Below are 21,412 nucleotides of genomic sequence, written 5' to 3'. Positions count from 1 at the left end.
CTCCCACAACCGCCTGCTGCTTTTCCATCTCCCAGTTTCTTTCTTTTTTTCATCTTGCAGCAGAGGCTGCCTTTTCCATACTAAAATTTTTGGAGACGGGTAACGGGCATCTACAAAAAGCAGCAAAGCTCATCACTTCGGAATAATTTGACATGAAAAATTTTCTATACTTGGTACACCTGCTTTTACTAATTTTACATATAAGGAAAAGAGAAAGCATCCTCACTACAGTTTTGAAGTTATTTATTCTGTCGAATACGAGAAAAAGATAAATAGTTCATTTGAAGATGCCTCCTAAGAAGTTTCAAACCTTAGATTCTTTCTTGGATGATCAGCCAACTGATCCAAATTTAGTTGCCTCACCTTTTGGTGGGTATTTCAAGAAAAGCAACAATATCGCTCAACAAAGAACGCATAAGAATTACAACCAAGGTAGTTCTTATCAAAATAACCAATCACACAACCAAGATGGTGCCCAACAAAACTATCAATCCTATAATCAAGGTGGTTCCTATCAAAACTATCAGTCATATAATCAAGGTGGTTCTCATCAAAACTACCAGTCATACAATCAAAGTGGTTCATACCAAAAATACAATAAAGGCGGTGCGTACCAGAACTACCAGTCTTATGGCCAAACCAGTACCTATACCCAGGCTGCAGTCACTCCAAATGAAAGTCCTGCTCCTACACCTTCTGCTTCATCAACTTCTTTAGCTTCATTAAACTATAAATTTTCTGACTTGAAAATGAGTCCAATTTCAGACCTCGTTGCAAAGATACCCGATTGTCAGAATATTACTGGCTGTAAAAAGGAAATTAAATTGATTATTGAAGAATTCAACAAGGACGGAAATTCTGCAATGCAAATTAAGGAATGGGATGTTGAAGGTATTTTAGCCAAGTTATCTAAAACCAAAAACCCTCCATTAGTTAAAGAGTCTGCAATGTTGCTGATCTCCAATTTAGCCGCAAACTTTACCAATAAATGCCCACAAGAAGCTTATCTTCTTCCTTTGTTCGACATCGCTTTAGATAGCGTTGCAGAGAAGGACAATACAATCAAGCGTGCTGCCCAACATGCTATTGACGCTTTACTAATTGCTTTCCAAGTTGAATCATTAACTAGCTTCGTCTTACCAAGGATTCTTTCATATCTATCATCCGGTGCCAAATGGCAATCTAAAATGGCAGCCTTGAACATCGTTGATAGAATCAGAGAAGACTCTCCAAACGATCTACTGGAATTCACTTTCAACCAAGTTGTACCCATTTTAACTGATGTTGCAACTGATTTCAAACCAGAATTAGCAAAACATGGTTACAAGACCTTATTAGACTACGTCTCAATTTTAGATAATTTAGATTTGGCTCCTCGTTATAAATTGATTGTAGACACTTTACAAGATCCTTCCAAGGTACCAGATTCTGTTAAATCCTTATCAAGTGTCACTTTTGTTGCCGAAGTTACCGAACCTGCTTTATCTTTACTGGTTCCAATTCTAAACAGATCATTAAATCTATCCTCCTCCTCACAAGAGCAATTGAGACAAACGGTCATTGTTATTGAAAATTTGACTAGACTGGTTAACAACCGTATCGAAATTGAAAGTTTCATTCCATTATTATTACCTGGTGTTCAAAAAGTTGTCAACACAGCTTCATTACCCGAAGTTCGTGAGTTAGCTCAAAAGGCTTTAAATGTTTTAAATGGTGATGGATTAGAAAGCTCGGATAAATTTTCTGGTAGAATCACTTATGAAGAAGGTAGAGAGTTTTTGATTAACAATTTAAATAAAATTAATACTTCAATTGAATTTTCTCTCAAGGACTTCATCAATGATCCTACATCTCTTGACTGCTTGAGCAAGTTATTAACAGTTGATGCCAACGTTAATGATTGGAAGAGATTAGAATCATTCTTAGTTTCTATCCTTGGTGAAGAAAATAGAGAAGTAATCCAAAACGAATTTATCGCAGGCTTAAGGGTTATATTCCATCAAGAGAAGGTCAAGTACGACGAGGATGAGGGTATCGAAATTGTGAATACTGATTTCTCGTTAGCCTATGGGTCCAGAATGTTACTTAACAAAACTACTCTTCGTTTATTGAAGGGTCATCGTTACGGTTTATGCGGTAGAAATGGTGCTGGTAAATCTACTTTGATGAGGTCCATCAACAATGGTCAGTTGGATGGTTTCCCTGATAAGGACACCTTACGGACTTGTTTTGTTGAACATAAGTTGCAAGGTGAAGAAGGTAGTTTGAACTTGGTCGATTTCATTGCGTTAGATGAACAATTACAAGACGTCTCTCACCAAGAAATAGCAAAGGCACTAGAATCTGTCGGCTTCGACGATGAAAGAAGAGCCCAAACCGTTGGTTCCTTATCTGGTGGTTGGAAGATGAAGCTAGAACTGGCAAGAGCCATGCTACAAAGAGCGGATATTTTGTTATTGGATGAACCTACAAATCATTTAGACGTGGCAAACGTCAAATGGTTGCAAGACTATTTGTTAGAACATACCGACATTACCTCTTTGATTGTTTCTCACGACTCCGGATTCTTGGATGCTGTTTGTACTGATATCATCCATTATGAAAACAAGAAGTTAGCTTACTATAAGGGTAATTTAGCTGATTTTGTAGAACAAAAACCAGAAGCCAAGGCTTACTATACACTTACTGATTCCAATGCCCAAATGCATTTTCCACCACCAGGTATCTTAACTGGTGTTAAATCTAGATCTAGGGCTGTAGCAAAGGTCACCGATGTTACATTTACTTATCCTGGTGCTGAAAAGCCATCATTATCAAATGCTTCGTGTGCTTTATCATTATCATCTCGTGTTGCTGTATTAGGTCCAAATGGTGCAGGTAAGTCCACTTTAATTAAGTTGCTTACTGGTGAATTAGTTCCTCAAGAAGGTAAAGTTGAAAAACATCCAAACTTACGTATTGGTTATATTGCTCAACATGCCTTACAACATGTCAATGAACATAAAGAAAAAACTGCTAACCAGTATCTACAATGGCGTTACCAATTCGGTGATGATCGTGAAGTTTTATTAAAGGAGTCAAGAAAGATTTCTGAAGAAGAAAAAGAAATGATGGAGAAAGAAATTGATGTAGATGATGGAAGAGGTAAAAGAGCTATCGAGGCTCTTGTAGGAAGACAAAAGTTGAGAAAGTCCTTCCAATATGAAGTCAAATGGAAGTACTGGAAGCCGAAGTACAATTCCTGGGTTCCAAGGGAGCTTCTGATTGAGCACGGTTTTGAAAAGTTAGTACAAAAATTCGATGATCACGAAGCCTCCAGAGAAGGTCTTGGTTATCGTGAATTAGTTCCATCGGTAATTACAAAACATTTTGAAGATGTTGGCCTGGATTCTGAAATTGCCAACCATACCCCATTAGGTTCTTTATCAGGTGGTCAATTAGTCAAAGTCGTTATCGCAGGTGCTATGTGGAATAATCCTCATTTATTAGTTCTTGATGAACCTACTAATTATCTGGATAGAGATTCCTTAGGTGCTTTAGCTGTTGCTATTCGTGACTGGACCGGTGGTGTTGTCATGATTTCCCATAACAATGAATTTGTCGGTGCTTTATGCCCAGAACAATGGATCGTCGAGAATGGTAAGTTAACTCAAAAAGGTGTCAGCCAAATCGACCAAAGTAGGTTTGAAGATGGTGGAAATGCCAACGCTGTTGGTGTTAAAGCCGAACAAAGAATATCGCCATCTGTCGATGATGACGACTCCCCAGCCAACATCAAGGTTAGACAAAGAAAGAAGAAGCTCACTAGAAATGAAAAGAAGGCTCAAGCCGAACGTCGTCGTTTACGTTACATTGATTGGTTGTCCTCACCAAAGGGAACTCCAAAACCTGTTGATACAGACGATGAAGAAGAAGATTAAACGGGTAATTGAAAGCTCTATTCCTGTTTTTGTTGATAGATTTTTTTCTCAAGGTTATCTAACTCCATGTAAAATATATATATATAATAAAATCTTTGAAAATTTTCGAAGTTTTAAACATGACCGTTTCTTTTGATGCAGTCATTATGCGCATATAACTGTATACAAGTTTATTTCCTCTCATTAGAAAATGCGTCTTCTAATTCAGCAGGCAATTCTTCCCCTTGCAGGTCTTTGATGGCACGGTCTCTTATTTTGGTCAGATAATCCTCGTCTTTTTTTTCGCCCAATATACTTACAGTATTGAAGCCCAAGCCAAAATGAGGGTATGAGCCAATCTTAATTTCTGCAGAAACCTTAGAAGCTTCATCCTGATACATTCTCAACTGATGTGAAATTTGAGACTCAGTGAATGTAGTTTTCACAAAAAATCTAATGTATTCCGCATCCTTTTCTTTCACTTCAAAGATTTTTTTAATTACAGGAAGCATACACTCCAACAATCTTTCAAATAATTGTGGAATACCGGGAAGAATAAATACTTGCTCTTTGATAGAACAGACAGGAACCCATAGATCATCACAAGGATAATAATTTTTGACTGTATGTCCTGCAGGTAGCGTAGCCATTTTATAAAAGTCCTTTAATTGCTGCACATTTAACCTGCCTTCGGGGTTAGATTTTTCTTGCATTCTTTTCTTACATTCCTCATTCAACTCAGCAGGTAGATTGAAACTTTTTGCCAGGCATTCATATGTAATATCATCATGAGTACTACCTATACCACCACTTGTGACAATAAACTGGTGTTGTTTCCATAGTCTACGTACAGTTTCTATGATCTGTGACTCGTCATCACCGATCACAACAACCTCTCTTAATTTGATACCAAGACTGAAGCAGAGCTTGGCAAAGAAACGAGAGTTTGTATCTACGATCTTGCCGTTGAGAACTTCGTCACCTATAATTATGCATGCAGCGCTAATTTTTGACATATCACTCTAATTGTGAAAAAAAAATAAGCAATTTTCTCCTCCAACGAATCAATTGCAATAATAAGGCCCAGTTGAATGACACCAAAACAATCTGAGATCTCTCACTGGTCAATCAAAAAAGCCCTATATAATACAACTTTCATTACATAAGATCCCGTATTTATTTCCAGGAACATCTTAAATCGATATAATTCCGAAATCGTCTTTAACGATTGTTGTTACTTTTTCTTTTCGAAATTTCTGAAATTTTTGATTGAAAAGAGAGAATATTTCAATGCGATGAGCTTTATATATATGCATTGCCATTAGGTATATTAATTAGACCACTAACTATACTAGATCAACTCTATTGAAAACGCAAACGATGTCTATGAATACTTTTGATGCCGAAACTGCTGATAATTTAGAAGATATTGAAAGACAATTTGCTGTTATTGCTGTAGAACAAGCAGAAACTTATTGGAACTTGTTAATAAAGTTGCAAGGTTCCAAATTACGTCTAACCAAATATGACGATGAAATCTACAGTCTTTTTATCGAACACTTTCCAGAATACAAAGACGTCGAAAGAATAAAGAAGTTTACCGAAGATGAATTGAAGACTCCAGCAGCCAAAGATAGATGGAGAAAATACTGTACGTTATTCGAAGGAAAAGTTGAAGATTACAATTTTGGTACCCTTTTGCGAACTGATGCCAATGCTGAATATGGTCAAGATACAGCTATCTTCGTTGTGAGAATCCAATTCTATGCTTTCGAAATTGCTAGAAACAGACAAAAACTCAATGACTGGATTTATGGTAAATAGTTTTTTATAGAGAACTATGCATCTCATGGTATTAATATTTTTCTATAATAAATAAATAAATAAGTATAAAATAAATTAAATAAATATCATCAAATCAAAGTTTATTACTACGATTCAATGTATGTGACCATCAGTGAGAAGGCCAATAAATAATGTTCTGGCTTTACTACAACGTCGTTAAATATATATTTTTTTCACCCCATTTTTGCACATCTGATAGTATGTGACGAGTTTAACTATGTTTCATATGCGAATGAGTATGTCTATTCGTCGGTAAAGCATTTTGTTCATCAGATGAATCGGATGCTTGAATCGTATCATTAGGTGCATAAAAGTTATCTTGTACGAACTCAATTTGTAATTTCTTAACCTCTGGAACGTTCTTATAGAGAACCTTTCGTAGGTAGCTCGTTGTATTTTCTAAATTTTTGATAGTGTGACGTGCATCAATATCGTCAATGAATGGTACCTCAATCTTGGAGAGAGCTCTCAGGTTTGGACCAGAAGAAAGAACCATCATATTCTGTAAACTATATGCTTGTACACCGTGTTGTGTTGAATTAATTTTGCTTATAGCGTCCTTCAACACATGCTCTATTTTTAAGTGTCTAGGATCATCGCTTGGTATGGATTGATCAACCAGTTCCTTTAGAGAAAGAGTCATACCTTCAAGCCCTGCTTTGATGATAAGAACTGAGACTAGAAGACCACCAAATGTATCTAAAGATTGCATACTAAACAAATATCCACCACTTATTGTAATTAATGCCACTAATGATGTTAAAGAATCGACGCGGTGATGCCAAGCATTCGCCATTAAAACATTTGAATTCGTTTGAATGGCCACTTTTTTCGTAGCTTTGAAAATCCATTCTTTCGCAGCAATAGAAGCGGCAGCAATCCATGCAGCATTAATATTTGTAACGTCCTGTGTGAGAGATTCCGCATGTGAATGTCCACCGAAAGAGCTTAAAGTTTCTATAACTATCTGTGGTAAGACAGGACCAACGAGAGCACATAGAGAGGACCAGCCAATGGACAAGCCTGCTGTCATTAAAATAGTAGATACTGCTAATGATCCCACAGTTTCAATCTTACCATAACCGTACGGATAATCTGGGGTAGGCTTATCTGCTGCCAAGCGCACAGAATATAAAGTTAGAAAATCCGACACCATATCACTCATTGCATGGACGGAGTCGGCAAACAGAGCCTGCGAATGAAATACTATACCACCTATAAACTTTCCGATGGCTATGGCGACGTTGACACCTAACCCTATCCAAGTTATTCGAACACCAGCGTTCTTTCTTATTTCTCCTGCATCTAGTATTAGAAGAGGATTAGGTCCATGTGAATGTGAATGAGAATGCGAATGATTTTGATTTTGATTCTGTACCTGGTCATGGCTATGTGTGTGAGAATATACACCTTGCATCAAAGATTTTAAAAATGATTCATCTTCAACTTTTAGTGGTGGGGCAATAAAATTGTTGCCATTTACTAAATTGATTGCTTTATTTGATGTCTGAAAGTTCTTTGCTCCGATATTTTCGATCTTTACTTTGGAATTGTTGGCTTTATTAACCCGCGACTCCGTTGATGCCAAATCTGAGCTAGTATAACTTCTTGACGAGCGATTCCTATGAACACAGAAGTGGTCCCTTGCCACTACCACCCTAAAAGAATACCGCTGGATACATGTTCTCAATACCGGACATGATTTGCCAATAGCTACGTTAATCATGATTATCCCGTTGTATTGCCGAGCTTAAATTTTGAATATAGTCAAACGAGAAATGTTCTACTTTATATCAAACAAATGCTCCCCGTTAGTTATCGATATCCCTTTGTATCACCAAGATGACCCAAGTATGTATCGTTTGCTGAAGGTTGAAAATTTTTACCATTCTTGGGCTCTTGAAAAAGCGATTATCAAGATTTCGGATGGGATGAGATAATGCGCCTTTTCAAAGAAAAATCCAAGAAAACATTTTCGAGATAATTTAAGGCCTTCTAAGAAATCTACCGTCAAGGTTAGAAGTGCTAACACCATTAGCCAGTACATTGCTCGAGCATTATTGCCACGGTCATCAATTAATTTTTTTAAGCTATATAATTCCTGTATTTGCGGACTGCAATCTACGTCCTATTCTTTCACATCCTGCAGGGTCCGATTTTGTCCTGCGTCGATTTCTCCGTGTCGTTTAAGCCTTTTTTTTGTCTTTTTTGTGAAGATCGCGGTAACCTATATCAACGGGATGACGACACGCTCGCTGGCTCGTTGCTATAGAGAGGGAAGATTTCATATGAAACATAATAGATTTATCTTAGTTACACAATTCTGTATACTTAAGTATCTCTTGAATACTGTCCTGACATGTTTCCCATGCAAACAATGCAAAAAAACAAAAGTTTACAGTGTTTGCTCATTCATTCATTGCCTGTAACGATGATGGAACCACTGTTTTGTAAGTTAGCAAACTTTTCTCTATCAACGTGGTGGCAATATCTCTTTAGAGGGCCTAACAGATCAATAAACTCACAGAAAGAGCCTTCTGCCTTTCTTATATAAAACTTGATCTTGTGAAGTGAGTTTTTTGTATTGATCTCACCATTTTCAAATAAGACAGTCTCCAATTCGTTTCTGAATGTCAATGCTAGGTGGAAAAGTTCAAAAAGGTTTTGTAGAATTTTTCTTTCAGGAATAACCTCTAATTTTAAAGAATCAATAACAATACTTTTCAGATTACCAAAGTTTATCTTATTCTGAGGGGGAATGGCTGTATTCAAGTTGATATTGCAGATGGAACAGACAAAAGCACTTCGTGGATCGTCCGGAAGAGACCAATTCCCTTTGTTAATACATGTGGTATGGTACCATTCTTTGCATAGTTCACATTCTACCATTGTACCAACGTCGCCTTGACGACAAAAACAATATGAAGTTTGTATTGTATTTGGGTCCTCATAAGATATGCATGCATCTGTTTCCAAGTCCAGACATCTTGAAACCGTAGGTAGCAATTTGTCAAGCTTATGTTTCTTTACAATTTTGTTGAAATCGAAAATCCAGGATCTGCATGTTTTCACTTGCTTCGTCAACATATCATTCTCCCTTGCTTCAGTAATACAAATTCTTTTATCTGATTCGGAACCATTGAATTTAGATGAGAGTTTAAAATAATCCGTTGAATTCTTCCTAATCAAATCATCAATCTCATCAATAAACGGCCTATTGATGGATAACTTGTCCCATAAAGGGTTCATACTGCTTCTGATTGATTCTACTCCATTCAAAATATCATCAAGTAGCTTCTTTACATTTTCATCGATTGGAACGTGTTGTGTCTGAATTATAGAAGAAACTTCTTTTACATCAGATATTGAAAGTTTTGCATTTAGTTTGACATTCCTCATAATCTTTTTAACGCGTTGGACTACATTTTGAATCATAATAATACGACTTCTGACTATCTCTAATTTATCTATTTCGGAACTTCCACAATACTTTACTCCAAAATCAAAAAATGAATATAGTTCGTCTATACTATAAGGGGATTTGTGATCATCTGAGATGAACACATCCTCAAAAAGTTTTAGCCATATGCTTTTATGTATGTGAATTAGCAGTTCATTTTGTGGCTCGTCCATAATGGGTAAGAAAAACAACATATCATACAATTTCAGCAACTCATCGAGAGTCGTGGAGGCATTCCTGAGTCCATATATTTTTTTTTCGAGCTCAATGGTTTCATTATGAAGTTTGACTAATCGGGGAAGTTCTTCGAATGTTACTGGATATTCTTGCACTTTTTTAATGCAAGAGAAGAGCTTGTATGAAAGCAGGCTCAGGGGCGATTTTTCTAACAATTCAACTTGCAAGGTACTCATCACCGGAACATTGGGCTTATGATTATCTTGAAGCCTTTTCAAAACGGTGAGTATGTTTTGACAGTCTCTACGTAAAAGTTGAGATTTTAGAACAAGTTCGTTCAAAGCTTTGTACGCTGGATCTCTAGCATTAGTTTCCTGTAGCATTTTTTGTAATACTTCTAAAGGAATAGCTCGGTCCTCATATTTGGAATTGACTAATTTTTCCAACCGGCTGGCCACATCTGAGGATGAAAATGCAAGGACATTAGCGTGCAACCTTGCATTATAAACACTATCCAATATATTTTGTAACATTTTGTCTTCGTAGCGGACATGCAAAGAGATCTGGAAAAGAGATAATGGCTTATTAAAAATGTGGACTTGATCAGGATTCAAAAAATCAGACTGGCCTTTGAAAAAATCGAAAAATTCCTCTAGTGAAAGATTAATGATATCTGCGTCATGCGATAGTACAACTTTTGAAAAACCAGTACTCTTTAATGAACTGGTGGAAGTAAAATCCAAACAATTGTGTATGATGTCTATATTGTTCAATAACTTCTTTATCTTCATCCTATTTTGTAACTCGTTTTGTATATAATTGCGAAGAAAGCGCTCGCAGTAATTTATTATGTCTTGATCTTCAGAATACAACAACAAGTTCATGAGAAATTTATGCAGATCTATGCTGGGTAAAATGCGATTTTGTGCAAGCCAGTTGGTACCATCAATCGCGTATTGTGACCACGATTTAGGCATGAAATGAGCGGTTTCAGATACGTGAAACCCACTACTTATGCTACTTGTGTAACATTTGGGGAACTTAAAAATGAAAGAGCCTGCTTCCTGGATAACCTTGCGTAATTTTATCCCATTTGAGAGAATCATATCAGGATGCAACTGCAAATTATTCAATGAATGGGAAGACTTCAACTCAACATTATCACTTATGGAAGCATCGCCGTAAAAACTATTTTCCTTGTAACATTTGAAAAATTCTGATCTTTCGAACGCTTCTTCATATATTTCGTTGTGAATTTCAGGATTTTGTTGGCAATTTTTATCTAAAAGATTTTCAAATTTTTCCATGTCAGGTTCAGAGACTATGTACCACACTTTAGATGAACCAAGATGGTTGAAATTGATTGATGGAACAAAATTATCATTCACTGACCAGCCGAGAATGGAAAAAAGCATGCCAATGTCATACCTACTAATGGTATGGCCACCTAAATCTATGTCCATGAATTTAGCTAATGAATTTTCATTTAGAGGGAGATCCTTCAATCTCCACTTGTTCAACATGTTGTGACCATTTAAACCATGATAAGGAGGAAGTGCTAAATCATCACCATGTATTCTCGATGAAACAGCCAGGCCAGAATCTATTTCCAAGTCGTTATCTTGGTTGGATAATAATTGCCAGTATAGATCTTCAAAATTTTCCAAAGAGAGATTTGACTCACTTGCCAGCAAATCGCTAAACTTGTCAGGATATTCCTCTTTGACTTTTTGAAACACTGTTTGGCTTTTTTCGTAATATTGTTTAATGTTATATAATGGGGAACTTTTACTTTCAAATTTATCATTATCATATATCTCCAGCCCTGTCTCCCAAAAATTGAAATCATAAGAAGGAAGAGTGGCTCTGTTAGATTGAGTGTAGCCTATTCTTTCTTCTGTAAGGGATTCAAATTTTGTAGGAAACTTTTTTGACTTTTTGACATCTCTGATCCTGAAAAATGTGTCTTCTATACCTCCTAATTCACAAGAGAGTTGGGTGCTAATCGTCCTACCCAAGTTGTGTCTTTTGAAGTGTGTATCGTTTTGTTCGTAGCTTTTTCTTTTCAGTTCATTATGTGCTATTGGTTCTTCTAATGGCGGTGTCAAATTTGCTGGTGATTTGGGTTCTAAATTATTGGTAACATTGCCATCATTGTGAGAATCTTCGTATAGATCAAATTCTAGTAAGACTTTCTCGTAAGCCGATCTTAGAGAAGTAGATAAAGAACTCATTATTCTCCCAGAATAACCCAATTCTCTACCAATCTGAGCCCAAAGTTTCTTTTGACAAACGGCATCGAAACCACCTCGAAGATGTACACATTTGCGCAATCGATATAAATCTAATGTTCTCTTATCTATGCTTGGAATCTTTATGAAATTTGTAGATTTTTTTATGCTGGTGTAGTAATGATATAAATTACGATAAAACTTCAGTATTCTTGCATTTTCATTCTTCAATGGTTTCAAATACTGCTTTCTTGCTTTGAACCAGAATTTTTCAAAATTGATGTCCAATTTGGTGACCATATCCACAGCATTACTTTCTTCAGAAGTAAACTTCAATTTGATACAACCATATCTCTTTCCTAGATCTGTTACAGATTCGTAAAATTGAATGGGATCTGATATTTCATGCTTCTTCAGGATAAAAGTTGGTACAGAATCCCTCGTAATATAATAATACAGTCCGGATTTTTTCATGATATACTCTGACTGGCATTTCTCTGTCGGGATAAGAGAGCGTGATGGAGTCGATCTGAGATGGGTCAAATGGAGCACTTGCCCTCGACTTACTCTGTGTATAAAGGTAAGGATTGTAGTATTGATTGGAAGATGAGTTGGAAGATATGTCATTGCCCCTTTGAAACCTGCTTGTCTGCGGGAAAGATAAGTGATCTGCTGCAATCTTTTCACTTGAACTTGATTTTGAAGCCGTAAGAGTTGGAGTATTAGCCCCACTGTCAGAGTCTGGAAGAATAGATGACGGAGTTGCAGAAGGGTTCAATAAAGAGGTCTTGTGATTTTGGGCACTCCCTTTCACAGATGAAGTACTAGTTGCAGTGTTATTGCCTATTGGTTTAACATCTCTGTCATTCAGAAGAAAAGATATCTTTGTTATTGATTCTCTGTTGTTCATATCTCACCGATACGAGAAAATTCAATCAATAGACTTCAAGTTAATATGTAGATTGAGAAGATAAATGGCAGAGTTTTATAGACTTAATTTTCAGTTTTCACTTTTTCTATGAAATCCATCTGACGAAAACCTGCGCAATATTGCAAGAACCGAGAAGGCATATTCAGAAAAGTTGATAGATGAGATGATGGCATAGTCAAGGAGTAGTGAAGACTCACAAATGCATTTAAAAATATTTTTAAAAACATAAGTATTTCATAAATATATATATGTGAATTATAGAGATTTTGGATAGTACCATGGTGTATGCATGAAATTAATACAAAACGAAGAGAAATAAATGCTATTTCAGCTAAGTAGCTTTCCAGTCATTGGCGAAACCTCTGCCAGCTGGTTGTCTGACTTCTGTATCTCTATCCATGTCAACATCTTCGTCGTTCATATTCTTCTGACCACCGTAGGCATTGTCATCTTCGAAAAAGCCTTGGCCCTTCATTTTTTGTTTTCTTGGGTCCTTGTCATGTTGTTGCTCTTCATTACCACTGGTAGTTAATTTATCAGCAAATTTGTTAATTAGGTTAGACATCTCTAAAGCAAAGCAATAAGTATTTTGTTGTATTTTGGTTGAGTTTTATGATGAGTTATTGGAGATTAGAGGACATTACAATGCAAGACAACATATTTCCTCCTCTTATATATGTCAAAGGCTATGAGCTATATTATGGCTGCAATGGCAACAATCCGATAGGACGATTATCCCCTTCCATTGCTTGTAAAGGATGTTTGCAGTTGTTACGTCTCCCGCAGTGCCATACCCAGTATACCTTATTATCGGCTTGAAATACCACTGGAACAGCCATCCATGACGGCCGTACTGACCATTAATGACGACAAGACATCCATAATAAATGGTCCGGATAACAGGGGGAGATAACCCTATGCGATTGTAGAACCCTTAATACGTGGGTTTGGGAAGTCTCTACGTTCAGCCTCCGAAAGCCCTTATTCTGGAAATTCACCTTTTACCAACTGATCCGTGTGGGTGCAACAGCAACATGACGGATTATTTCAGAACTTCAGGGATGTTATGGATCTATTGACAAACGTAATGGTATAGGAGCAGAGGCTATGAGGTATACATGTTTTATCCGATGGACATGACGTTGGACGGTAGGCGTACCCCTCATCGCCTGTGGCTGGAAGCAGTCTTCGGTTCGTCGAATTAATCGATTTACGAATAAACCACTCATAATATACCAATTACTGACTCGCACTATATATTTAGTTTCATAAAATTATTAGTTGCGTAAATGTTCAAATTCTAATATAACAAGTTTTATCTCGAATCAAACTATGTAAAACTGAATATAAGTATGAGTGGTGAAAAAGACGATTTCAAAATGATGTTTGCTCAGGCTAAAGATAAGCTGAGTGGTGATGCTCAGGTTGCCTGTGCATATTTAAGTAAATTGAAACCAGACAGAGAGCTTTCTGATGAGGAAAGAGAGCAAAGAAAGCAACAAAATAATGAAGCATATAAGAAGTTACAGGGCGAGGGTACTAATGGAGATAGCACCCGTGGTACTTCTTAAGCTACTGATGTTTTAAATAGTATGAAGCTTTTTTGATACGTAGAAGTAAATATATATTTAGTTATATCATGTTCCTAGAAATTTCATCAGAATATTGTTCAATTGAGAATCACCAATCTCTGCCTGATCTATTGTCGTGACGACGACTACTATCATTATCAGCGTAAGAATCATTGCCATAGGAAGACCTGTTTCTATTGGAGTTGTTGCCATACGAATCATTACCATAAGAAGACTTGTTTCTGCTAGAATCGTTGTCGTAGGAATTGTTACCGTATGAATTATTGCCATAAGAAGAGTTGTTCTTGTTAGAATCGTTGCCATAAGAATCGTTACCGTATGAATCGCTGCCATAAGAAGACTTGTTCTTGTTAGAATCGTTGCCATAAGAATCGTTACCGTATGAATCGCTGCCATAAGAAGACTTGTTCTTGTTAGAATCGTTGCCATAGGAATCGCTGCCATATGAAGACTTGTTCTTGTTAGAATCGTTGCCATAGGAATCGCTGCCATAAGAAGACTTGTTTCTGTTAGAATCGTTGCCATAGGAATCGCTGCCATATGAAGACTTGTTTCTGCTAGAATCGTTGCCATAGGAATCGCTGCCATAAGAAGACTTGTTCTTGTTAGAATCGTTGCCATAAGAATCGTTACCGTATGAATCGCTGCCATAAGAAGACTTGTTTCTGTTAGAATCGTTGCCATAAGAATCGTTACCGTATGAATCGCTGCCATAAGAAGACTTGTTCTTGTTAGAATCGTTGCCATAGGAATCGCTGCCATAAGAAGACTTGTTTCTGCTAGAATCGTTGCCATAGGAATCGCTGCCATAAGAAGACTTGTTTCTGTTAGAATCGTTGCCATAAGAATCATTCCCGTATGAAGACTTGTTTCTGTTAGAATCGTTACCGTATGAATCTTTGCCATAAGAAGACTTGTTTCTGTTAGAATCGTTGCCATAGGAATCGCTGCCATATGAAGACTTGTTTCTGCTAGAATCGTTGCCATAGGAATCGCTGCCATAAGAAGACTTGTTTCTGTTAGAATCGTTGCCATAAGAATCGCTGCCATAAGAAGACTTGTTTCTGCTAGAATCGTTGCCATAGGAATCGCTGCCATAAGAAGACTTGTTTCTGTTAGAATCGTTGCCATAAGAATCATTCCCGTATGAAGACTTGTTTCTGTTAGAATCGTTACCGTATGAATCATTGCCATAAGAAGACTTGTTTCTGTTAGAATCGTTGCCATAGGAATCATTGCCATAAGAAGACTTGTTTGGACTCGATTCATTGTCATATGAAGAGTTATTTCTTTCAGCTGCTGACCCTGTATAGTAACCCTTGCCTTCGTCGCTTGAGGATTGCTTATTTTGGTTATTGTCATCATTCAAAGAGGTCTTAGAAAACTTATCACGCACCGTCTCTTCAAACTTTTCAAACCTACTCTCACCAACTTTATTCTTGATTTTACCAACATTTTCTTGGCCGATTAGATTTTCAGCCTTTGATAGAAAATCATTATTGTCGTTTCTGTTTCTGTTGTCACCAGAATCGTTACTGTTATTGTTTGAAAATCCAGAGGAATTATTATCATTCCCAGTAAAATTGGGACCGTCATTTCTATCATTAGAAGATCCAGAGTTATTATTTTCTCTGCTTCCCCTATCACTGTTTTCAGTTGCAAACTCTATAACCTTGTCGAAAAATCCCATTTTTGATTATTCTATTTTACTGTATCAATCGAGTGTTTTACTGCCAACTACACGATACAATTATTTTCTGCTATTTATATATTTGGATCAACTTCTCAACAACCCCCTGTCTTTTAAAATTACGCAACCCTGCAAAATGTAAGTAACATAGTGCAGGGTGTCATTTGATGTTTTTCAAATTTGATCTCGAGGACTCCGGGGAATGTGTCAACCATTCCGTTCCGTGTAGAAAATAATATTCCGTCTTTTCCTCTCATAATAAACTTGGTATTAAGGATTCACTGCATAAAGAAGTTACTATTGCTGTACATAGTAGAGAGGTTTAAGGATGTAAATTTAATTTTTTATGGGGAAGAAAAAACATCAAATGCAAAATATATGTATGTTCTTTTACACACTGTGAAATTACAACCCTGTTAAACTCTGTTGTAGCCAACCAATTGTCCGCCTTTTCACCTCACCATTTTCATCTTTATACAACCTTCTCTCTTCTAACACTTTTATCATCTCATCTGCTGTCTTGCCTTTATCGATGCCGTTCAGAATAAACTTATATAATCTTTTACGTCTTGAAAAAGTTTTCTTGTTTTTAGTGAGTCTCCATTTATTCCCGTATTTCTCTTCTAGTCCTCTTATTGACGGGTTCCCATCAATTCCATAAACATATTCATCCCATATTGTCCTTACATTGTTTGGGGCTTTTAATAAAGTGTAATTTAATTCCCTCGTTTCTTGTTCAGATTTCTCCTTCGCAGCATTCTTCAACTTATCTGCAGCTTTTTTAGTAATTTTAATAATCTTTTTAATGCCCTTTTTGTTTTTCTTATTTACTTTTGATGTTGCAATATCTTCGTCTACTTCATCTTCTTCAAAATCATTTTCGTCATCTTCTTCATCATATTCTTCGACGTCCTCCACTTCTTCATCTTCATCATCGTAAATTATCTCATTGTTATTATCTTCTTCGTCGTCATCATCCTCTTGATATCCATCTTCATCAATAACCTCGTTGTCGTTCTTACTTGTATTTGTCGTCGATTGACTAGTTGCATTAGCACTCTCTTTAGTCCCAGAGTTGCCGTTTCCATTAGTGAAGAGGTCATTCACATTCAGGTTTAATGGCAGATACATTGGGCTATTTGTGTGAGTACCTGCAGCATTAGAAGAGTGACTGTTTTTTTTCCTTCTTTTTATGCCATTAGGATTTAATGTGAATGTGTTACCGCTTTTGAAGGATGTTATTGGTTTCGGTATCTGATAAGAAGTATTTATTATCGGCATTGAGTTAGACATTGTTGAGGTTTGTGACTGTGTATTTATAATATTATTGGTACTACTTGAACCTGACTGAGATTGTGGTTTAATATTTTTCAAGTAACTAGATGAAACAGTTGTGATTGAATTTAATAAATCAATTACAAACTTATTTTCATTCTTCAATTTCTCATCAATAATATTTGGAATTAAAGTTTTAAGTGAATTGATAACGTATGACTGATCATTAATCAATTTGACTAGATTTTGGAATTCATTATCCATAGTTATTAACCTGGCTGAAATTTCATCCATCCTTTGAAACATTCTTAATTGGTTAGAAGCTGGGTCAGTTGAAAGCACACTTTCATTTATAGATCTCTTTCTAATGTTACCAATCTGTCCTATATCAATCGATAATGGCGTATTACTCGTCGTGTGATTATTACCGGTCGTGGGTAGAATCTGCTGGGCCGCTTTACCTAAATTAGGCATACTATGATTAACAGATATATTGGTACCTCTATGCACTTCAGAATTTGTATCTATATTATTTAATGACAAAGGAGATTGCGAATGAGGCTGGTTTAGGTTTGCTAATAAAGTAGAATTGGCAGGGGCTCCAATTGAAGTTCCCACAGTAGATCCAGCTACTGTGTTACTGGTAGCATCTACAGTGGTGGGTACACTTGGAAGAACTCCATTTGGCACTAGAGGAGACGCATTCGTTGTTATTGCACTCGATTTTAACGTGGGCGTGCTTGTATTCCCAAGAGTACCGTTTGTGGAAGCACCTGCCAATGCCACTGCAGGATCGTATATCCGCTCTGTGGTTCTAGGATGGACACTAGTAGAAGGCAACGCTAGATCAAGGTTTAAACCCAGCGACTCTTGTTTTGATTGACTTAAATTCCCACTGCTTTCTTTACGGCTGCTGGATTGTTTCGTATTAACTATGCCATTCATTACAGTCGAACTTGGAGCGTTTCGAGAATCTTCTATATTCGCATGACCCAGTATATTACTTGGCTCCGACATTCTCCAATGAAATTGTATGGTTAAGCAAAGGTCTATCTACTTGATGTACCATATTATCAAGCATCATGTTTTTTGGAAGTTTAGGTTTTTTTTTTTTTGGTCAAGATTTTTGAGATGCAGCGAATGGCGGTGACAGCACGGTAGAGAGAGCCATTGAACAAAACTATACAGATTCGATTATATATAGGCCAAAACATGCAGTAATTACATGAATCTTCTTCGATGTTAAGGTAATGCCGTTATACTGCTCTTTCCAAATGGCAACATAAGGTTCTTGCAGTAGTTTTGCTATAATGCCAGAGATGAGGCTGCGAACACCACGTGGAGAGATAAGGGTAGTGGTACTTACGACGACACTACGGCTATATTACTATACAATGATGACTGGTACCGCATACATTCCATGCGACAGCCATTTCCATTGTTGTAACGTATCTCAATGACGGTTTTCTTTCTACGTGCACAGAAGCCCCTCTAAAGGTATTTGATGTAAATCATCACGGGTGAACGAGTATCCTCGGAGAATCCAATGCAGCATTCACAAACATTTTACGCATTAGATAGTGTTTATAGGTACTTAGAGTATCTTGTGCATTTATCGAGAATTCCCCTCAATATATGTTGGGTTCCCTTTTTTAACCCACCACTTCTACTGAGTGTGGACCATTACACTATTAATAGAATATGGCGTACAGCATATGTATGCAAAGAGGTACATTGAATTAGCTGAATTTCAATGATTCATTCTTACTTCCTTGAGCTCTCTACAATATATAAGACACAAAGTGCTTGAAACACTTTCAGGACTTCCTGAAATAACTTTCTTAGGTACAGGCCATACTTTCATTTGGAAATGAACGTTTTATTCGAGCTCATTGCAATATTCACTTTGTTGGTCAGTTTTACAAATGCCAAGAGAAAATTGGTCGCTACATCTCTAGTAACGTGTATGGAACACTCCCAATTGGCTTCAAACAGTTTTAGTGTCGTCTTTGATCCCGATGACAGGTCGTTGCATTACAAATTGGATTTAACTACAACAATGAGTTCCTATATTTATGCAGATATTGATGTATACGCATATGGCTTCAAGATAATCACCAAAAATGTCGATCTTTGTGAAATAGGATGGAAACAATTCTGTCCCGTTCATCCCGGCGATATTCAAATCGAAGCCATAGAATACATTTCAGAAGAATATGTGGAGGAAATACCTGGAATTGCTTATACTGTGCCTGATATTGATGCCTTCGCAAAAGTGAAAATATACTCGAATACTTCTGAATATTTAGCCTGTCTGCAAGTGTACTTCTCAAATGGTAAGACCGTTTCACAGCTTGGAGTTAAATGGGCCACTGCGGTGATTGCCGGTTTGGGGCTGTTGTTATCTGCTTTACTGTCTGCTTTTGGTAATTCTACAGCTGCCTCTCATATTTCTGCTAATACCATGTCATTATTCGTTTATTTTCAAAGTGTTGTAGTAGTCGCCATGGAGCATGTTCAAAGAGTGCCTCCAATTGCAGCCTCTTGGGCAGAAAACCTAGTGTGGTCAATGGGTTTGATAAGAGTAACATTCATGCAAAAGATATTTAGGTGGTACATTGATAATACAGGTGGGACTTCTAGTCTTTACTTGACATCAAAAACTATGAATGTTCTTACTCAGAAGAGAGACATGTGGAAAAGAAGTACCAATGATGGTGTATTGTATGGTAACTCTAACACTTTGATTTTTAGAGGTATAAGAAGGCTGGGTCACAGAATGAACATAGAGGAAACATCGATTGTAGTAACTAGCTTTACATTTTTCGTACTATGCGGTTACGTTCTGGCTGGGTTCATCATATTGTGCAGAACACTTATTGAATTGTTCATGAGAGCGCATTGGATTACTCCAAATCATAAGAAATTGTACTACTATTGTCAAGAATTTAATAATAACTGGAAAATTATTCTGAAAGGCTCAATGTTAAGATATATTTATATTGGGTTTGCTCAATTGACTATTTTTAGCTTTTGGGAATTTACTGTAAGAGATTCTCCAGCAGTAATAGTTATCTCATGTCTAATGGTTATGTTGGCATGCGGTCTTATGATTTGGGCTTCTTATAGAACAGTCCATTTTGCGAGGGAGTCAATCAAGACCTATAATAACCCCGTGGCTATATTGTATGGCGATGATTACGTCTTAAACAAGTATGGTTTTTTCTATACAATGTTTAACGCTAACAGTTATTGGTGGAATATTCTATTACTTTCCTACGTCTTTGTTAAATCTTTGTTCATTGGATTTGCTCAGGCCTCTGGGCAAACACAGGCTATGGCGGTATTTATTCTGGATTTGGTTTACTACATTCTTTTGATCCGTTACAAGCCGTATTTGGACACACCTACAAATATAATGATTATTTTTACACAAACCATTATTGTCATCAATTCATTCCTATTTTTATTCTTCTCCGGCATTTTCAGGCAAAGTTATAAAGTTTCTGCCATTATGGGATGGGTCTTTTTTATTATGAATGCCGCTTTCTCATTTATTCTATTGTTGATGATCTTGGCATTTACTATGATGATTATCTTCTCCAAACATCCTGATTTAAGGTTTAAACCTGCTAAGGACGACAGAAAGTCATTTCAAAGATCTAAAATTACATATGGCAAATATGGTAAATTGTCACCTTTCGATGATAAGTTTGCTGGTGATACGACTGATGAACCAATTGCAAAAGAACTCTTGGAGTTGGGTACTGTAGCAAAAGATCATAACGCCAATTGGGAGACTGATGTTGCTATAATAGAGACAAGCGAAAGTAGTAATAGTAACAGTAAGATGTCGAATAGTAGATCTACTAGAACCCGAAATCCCTTCACCTCCAGTACTTCTAGTGGGCCTCTGTATGAAAAAGAAAGTGTAAATGATGCTGAAATCAATGATTATAGCAACAATATGGAACAGAATGGTCAAACGGAACGAAAATTATCAAACAAATTTTTGAAACAATTGCCTTTCAAGAAAAGTTATAAAGCTGAACTACCATCGAATACAAATACCGAAAACAACAACCATGGAACAGATAACGAGGATGAATACACAGATATTCGTACGGAATCTATCATTCCAAGCTCTTTTTAAAGCCCTTGAATAAATCAATCATCCGCGCCAGATTTTTTTTTTTCAATAGTAGTGGCAAAAGATGTTATTTATAGGGTTCATTATAGAGAGCAAAAAGTCTTTTTGACCACATGGGTAACTAGATGATATTTGAAAACTTTTGTTTTATATAACTTATAT

The 21,412-nt window shown here is 36.7% G+C and overlaps 8 protein-coding genes across 8 annotated transcripts; 3 read left to right on the top strand and 5 right to left on the bottom strand.

Moving 5' to 3' along the window:
• Nucleotides 1–287: 287 nt before the first annotated feature.
• Nucleotides 288–3,920, top strand: NEW1 (New1p; the record flags this gene model as incomplete). The annotated part of the gene is made up of 1 exon (XM_003955229.1): nt 288–3,920. One exon carries the CDS (start codon nt 288–290, stop codon nt 3,918–3,920), a length of 3,633 nt encoding a protein of 1,210 aa, XP_003955278.1.
• A 170-nt stretch (nt 3,921–4,090) lies between these two features.
• On the bottom strand, nt 4,091–4,915 carry FPY1 (flavin adenine dinucleotide pyrophosphatase; the record flags this gene model as incomplete). The annotated part of the gene is made up of 1 exon (XM_003955228.1): nt 4,091–4,915. The coding sequence occupies one exon, from the start codon at nt 4,913–4,915 to the stop codon at nt 4,091–4,093; it is 825 nt and encodes a 274-aa protein (XP_003955277.1).
• A 364-nt stretch (nt 4,916–5,279) lies between these two features.
• On the top strand, nt 5,280–5,723 carry CHP1 (ribosome-associated Tef1p biogenesis chaperone CHP1; the record flags this gene model as incomplete). Its single annotated transcript, XM_003955227.1, has 1 exon — nt 5,280–5,723. The coding sequence occupies one exon, from the start codon at nt 5,280–5,282 to the stop codon at nt 5,721–5,723; it is 444 nt and encodes a 147-aa protein (XP_003955276.1).
• Nucleotides 5,724–5,955: 232 nt separating this feature from the next.
• Nucleotides 5,956–7,470, bottom strand: KAFR0A07060 (cation diffusion facilitator family transporter; the record flags this gene model as incomplete). Its single annotated transcript, XM_003955226.1, has 1 exon — nt 5,956–7,470. The coding sequence occupies one exon, from the start codon at nt 7,468–7,470 to the stop codon at nt 5,956–5,958; it is 1,515 nt and encodes a 504-aa protein (XP_003955275.1).
• Nucleotides 7,471–8,156: 686 nt separating this feature from the next.
• On the bottom strand, nt 8,157–12,239 carry ECM5 (Ecm5p; the record flags this gene model as incomplete). The annotated part of the gene is made up of 1 exon (XM_003955225.1): nt 8,157–12,239. The coding sequence occupies one exon, from the start codon at nt 12,237–12,239 to the stop codon at nt 8,157–8,159; it is 4,083 nt and encodes a 1,360-aa protein (XP_003955274.1).
• A 1,984-nt stretch (nt 12,240–14,223) lies between these two features.
• Nucleotides 14,224–15,825, bottom strand: DDR48 (DNA damage-responsive protein 48; the record flags this gene model as incomplete). Its single annotated transcript, XM_003955224.1, has 1 exon — nt 14,224–15,825. The coding sequence occupies one exon, from the start codon at nt 15,823–15,825 to the stop codon at nt 14,224–14,226; it is 1,602 nt and encodes a 533-aa protein (XP_003955273.1).
• A 405-nt stretch (nt 15,826–16,230) lies between these two features.
• HOT1 (Hot1p) lies at nt 16,231–18,117 on the bottom strand (the record flags this gene model as incomplete). Its single annotated transcript, XM_003955223.1, has 1 exon — nt 16,231–18,117. The coding sequence occupies one exon, from the start codon at nt 18,115–18,117 to the stop codon at nt 16,231–16,233; it is 1,887 nt and encodes a 628-aa protein (XP_003955272.1).
• An 853-nt stretch (nt 18,118–18,970) lies between these two features.
• Nucleotides 18,971–21,253, top strand: KAFR0A07010 (transient receptor potential ion channel family protein; the record flags this gene model as incomplete). Its single annotated transcript, XM_003955222.1, has 1 exon — nt 18,971–21,253. One exon carries the CDS (start codon nt 18,971–18,973, stop codon nt 21,251–21,253), a length of 2,283 nt encoding a protein of 760 aa, XP_003955271.1.
• Between the last annotated feature and the right edge of the window lie 159 nt (nt 21,254–21,412).

Source organism: Kazachstania africana, chromosome 1 (assembly GCF_000304475.1).
Source record: "Kazachstania africana CBS 2517 chromosome 1, complete genome".
In the NCBI taxonomy this organism is placed as follows: Eukaryota; Fungi; Ascomycota; class Saccharomycetes; order Saccharomycetales; family Saccharomycetaceae; genus Kazachstania; species Kazachstania africana.
This window is presented reverse-complemented; position numbering and strand designations above follow the sequence as displayed.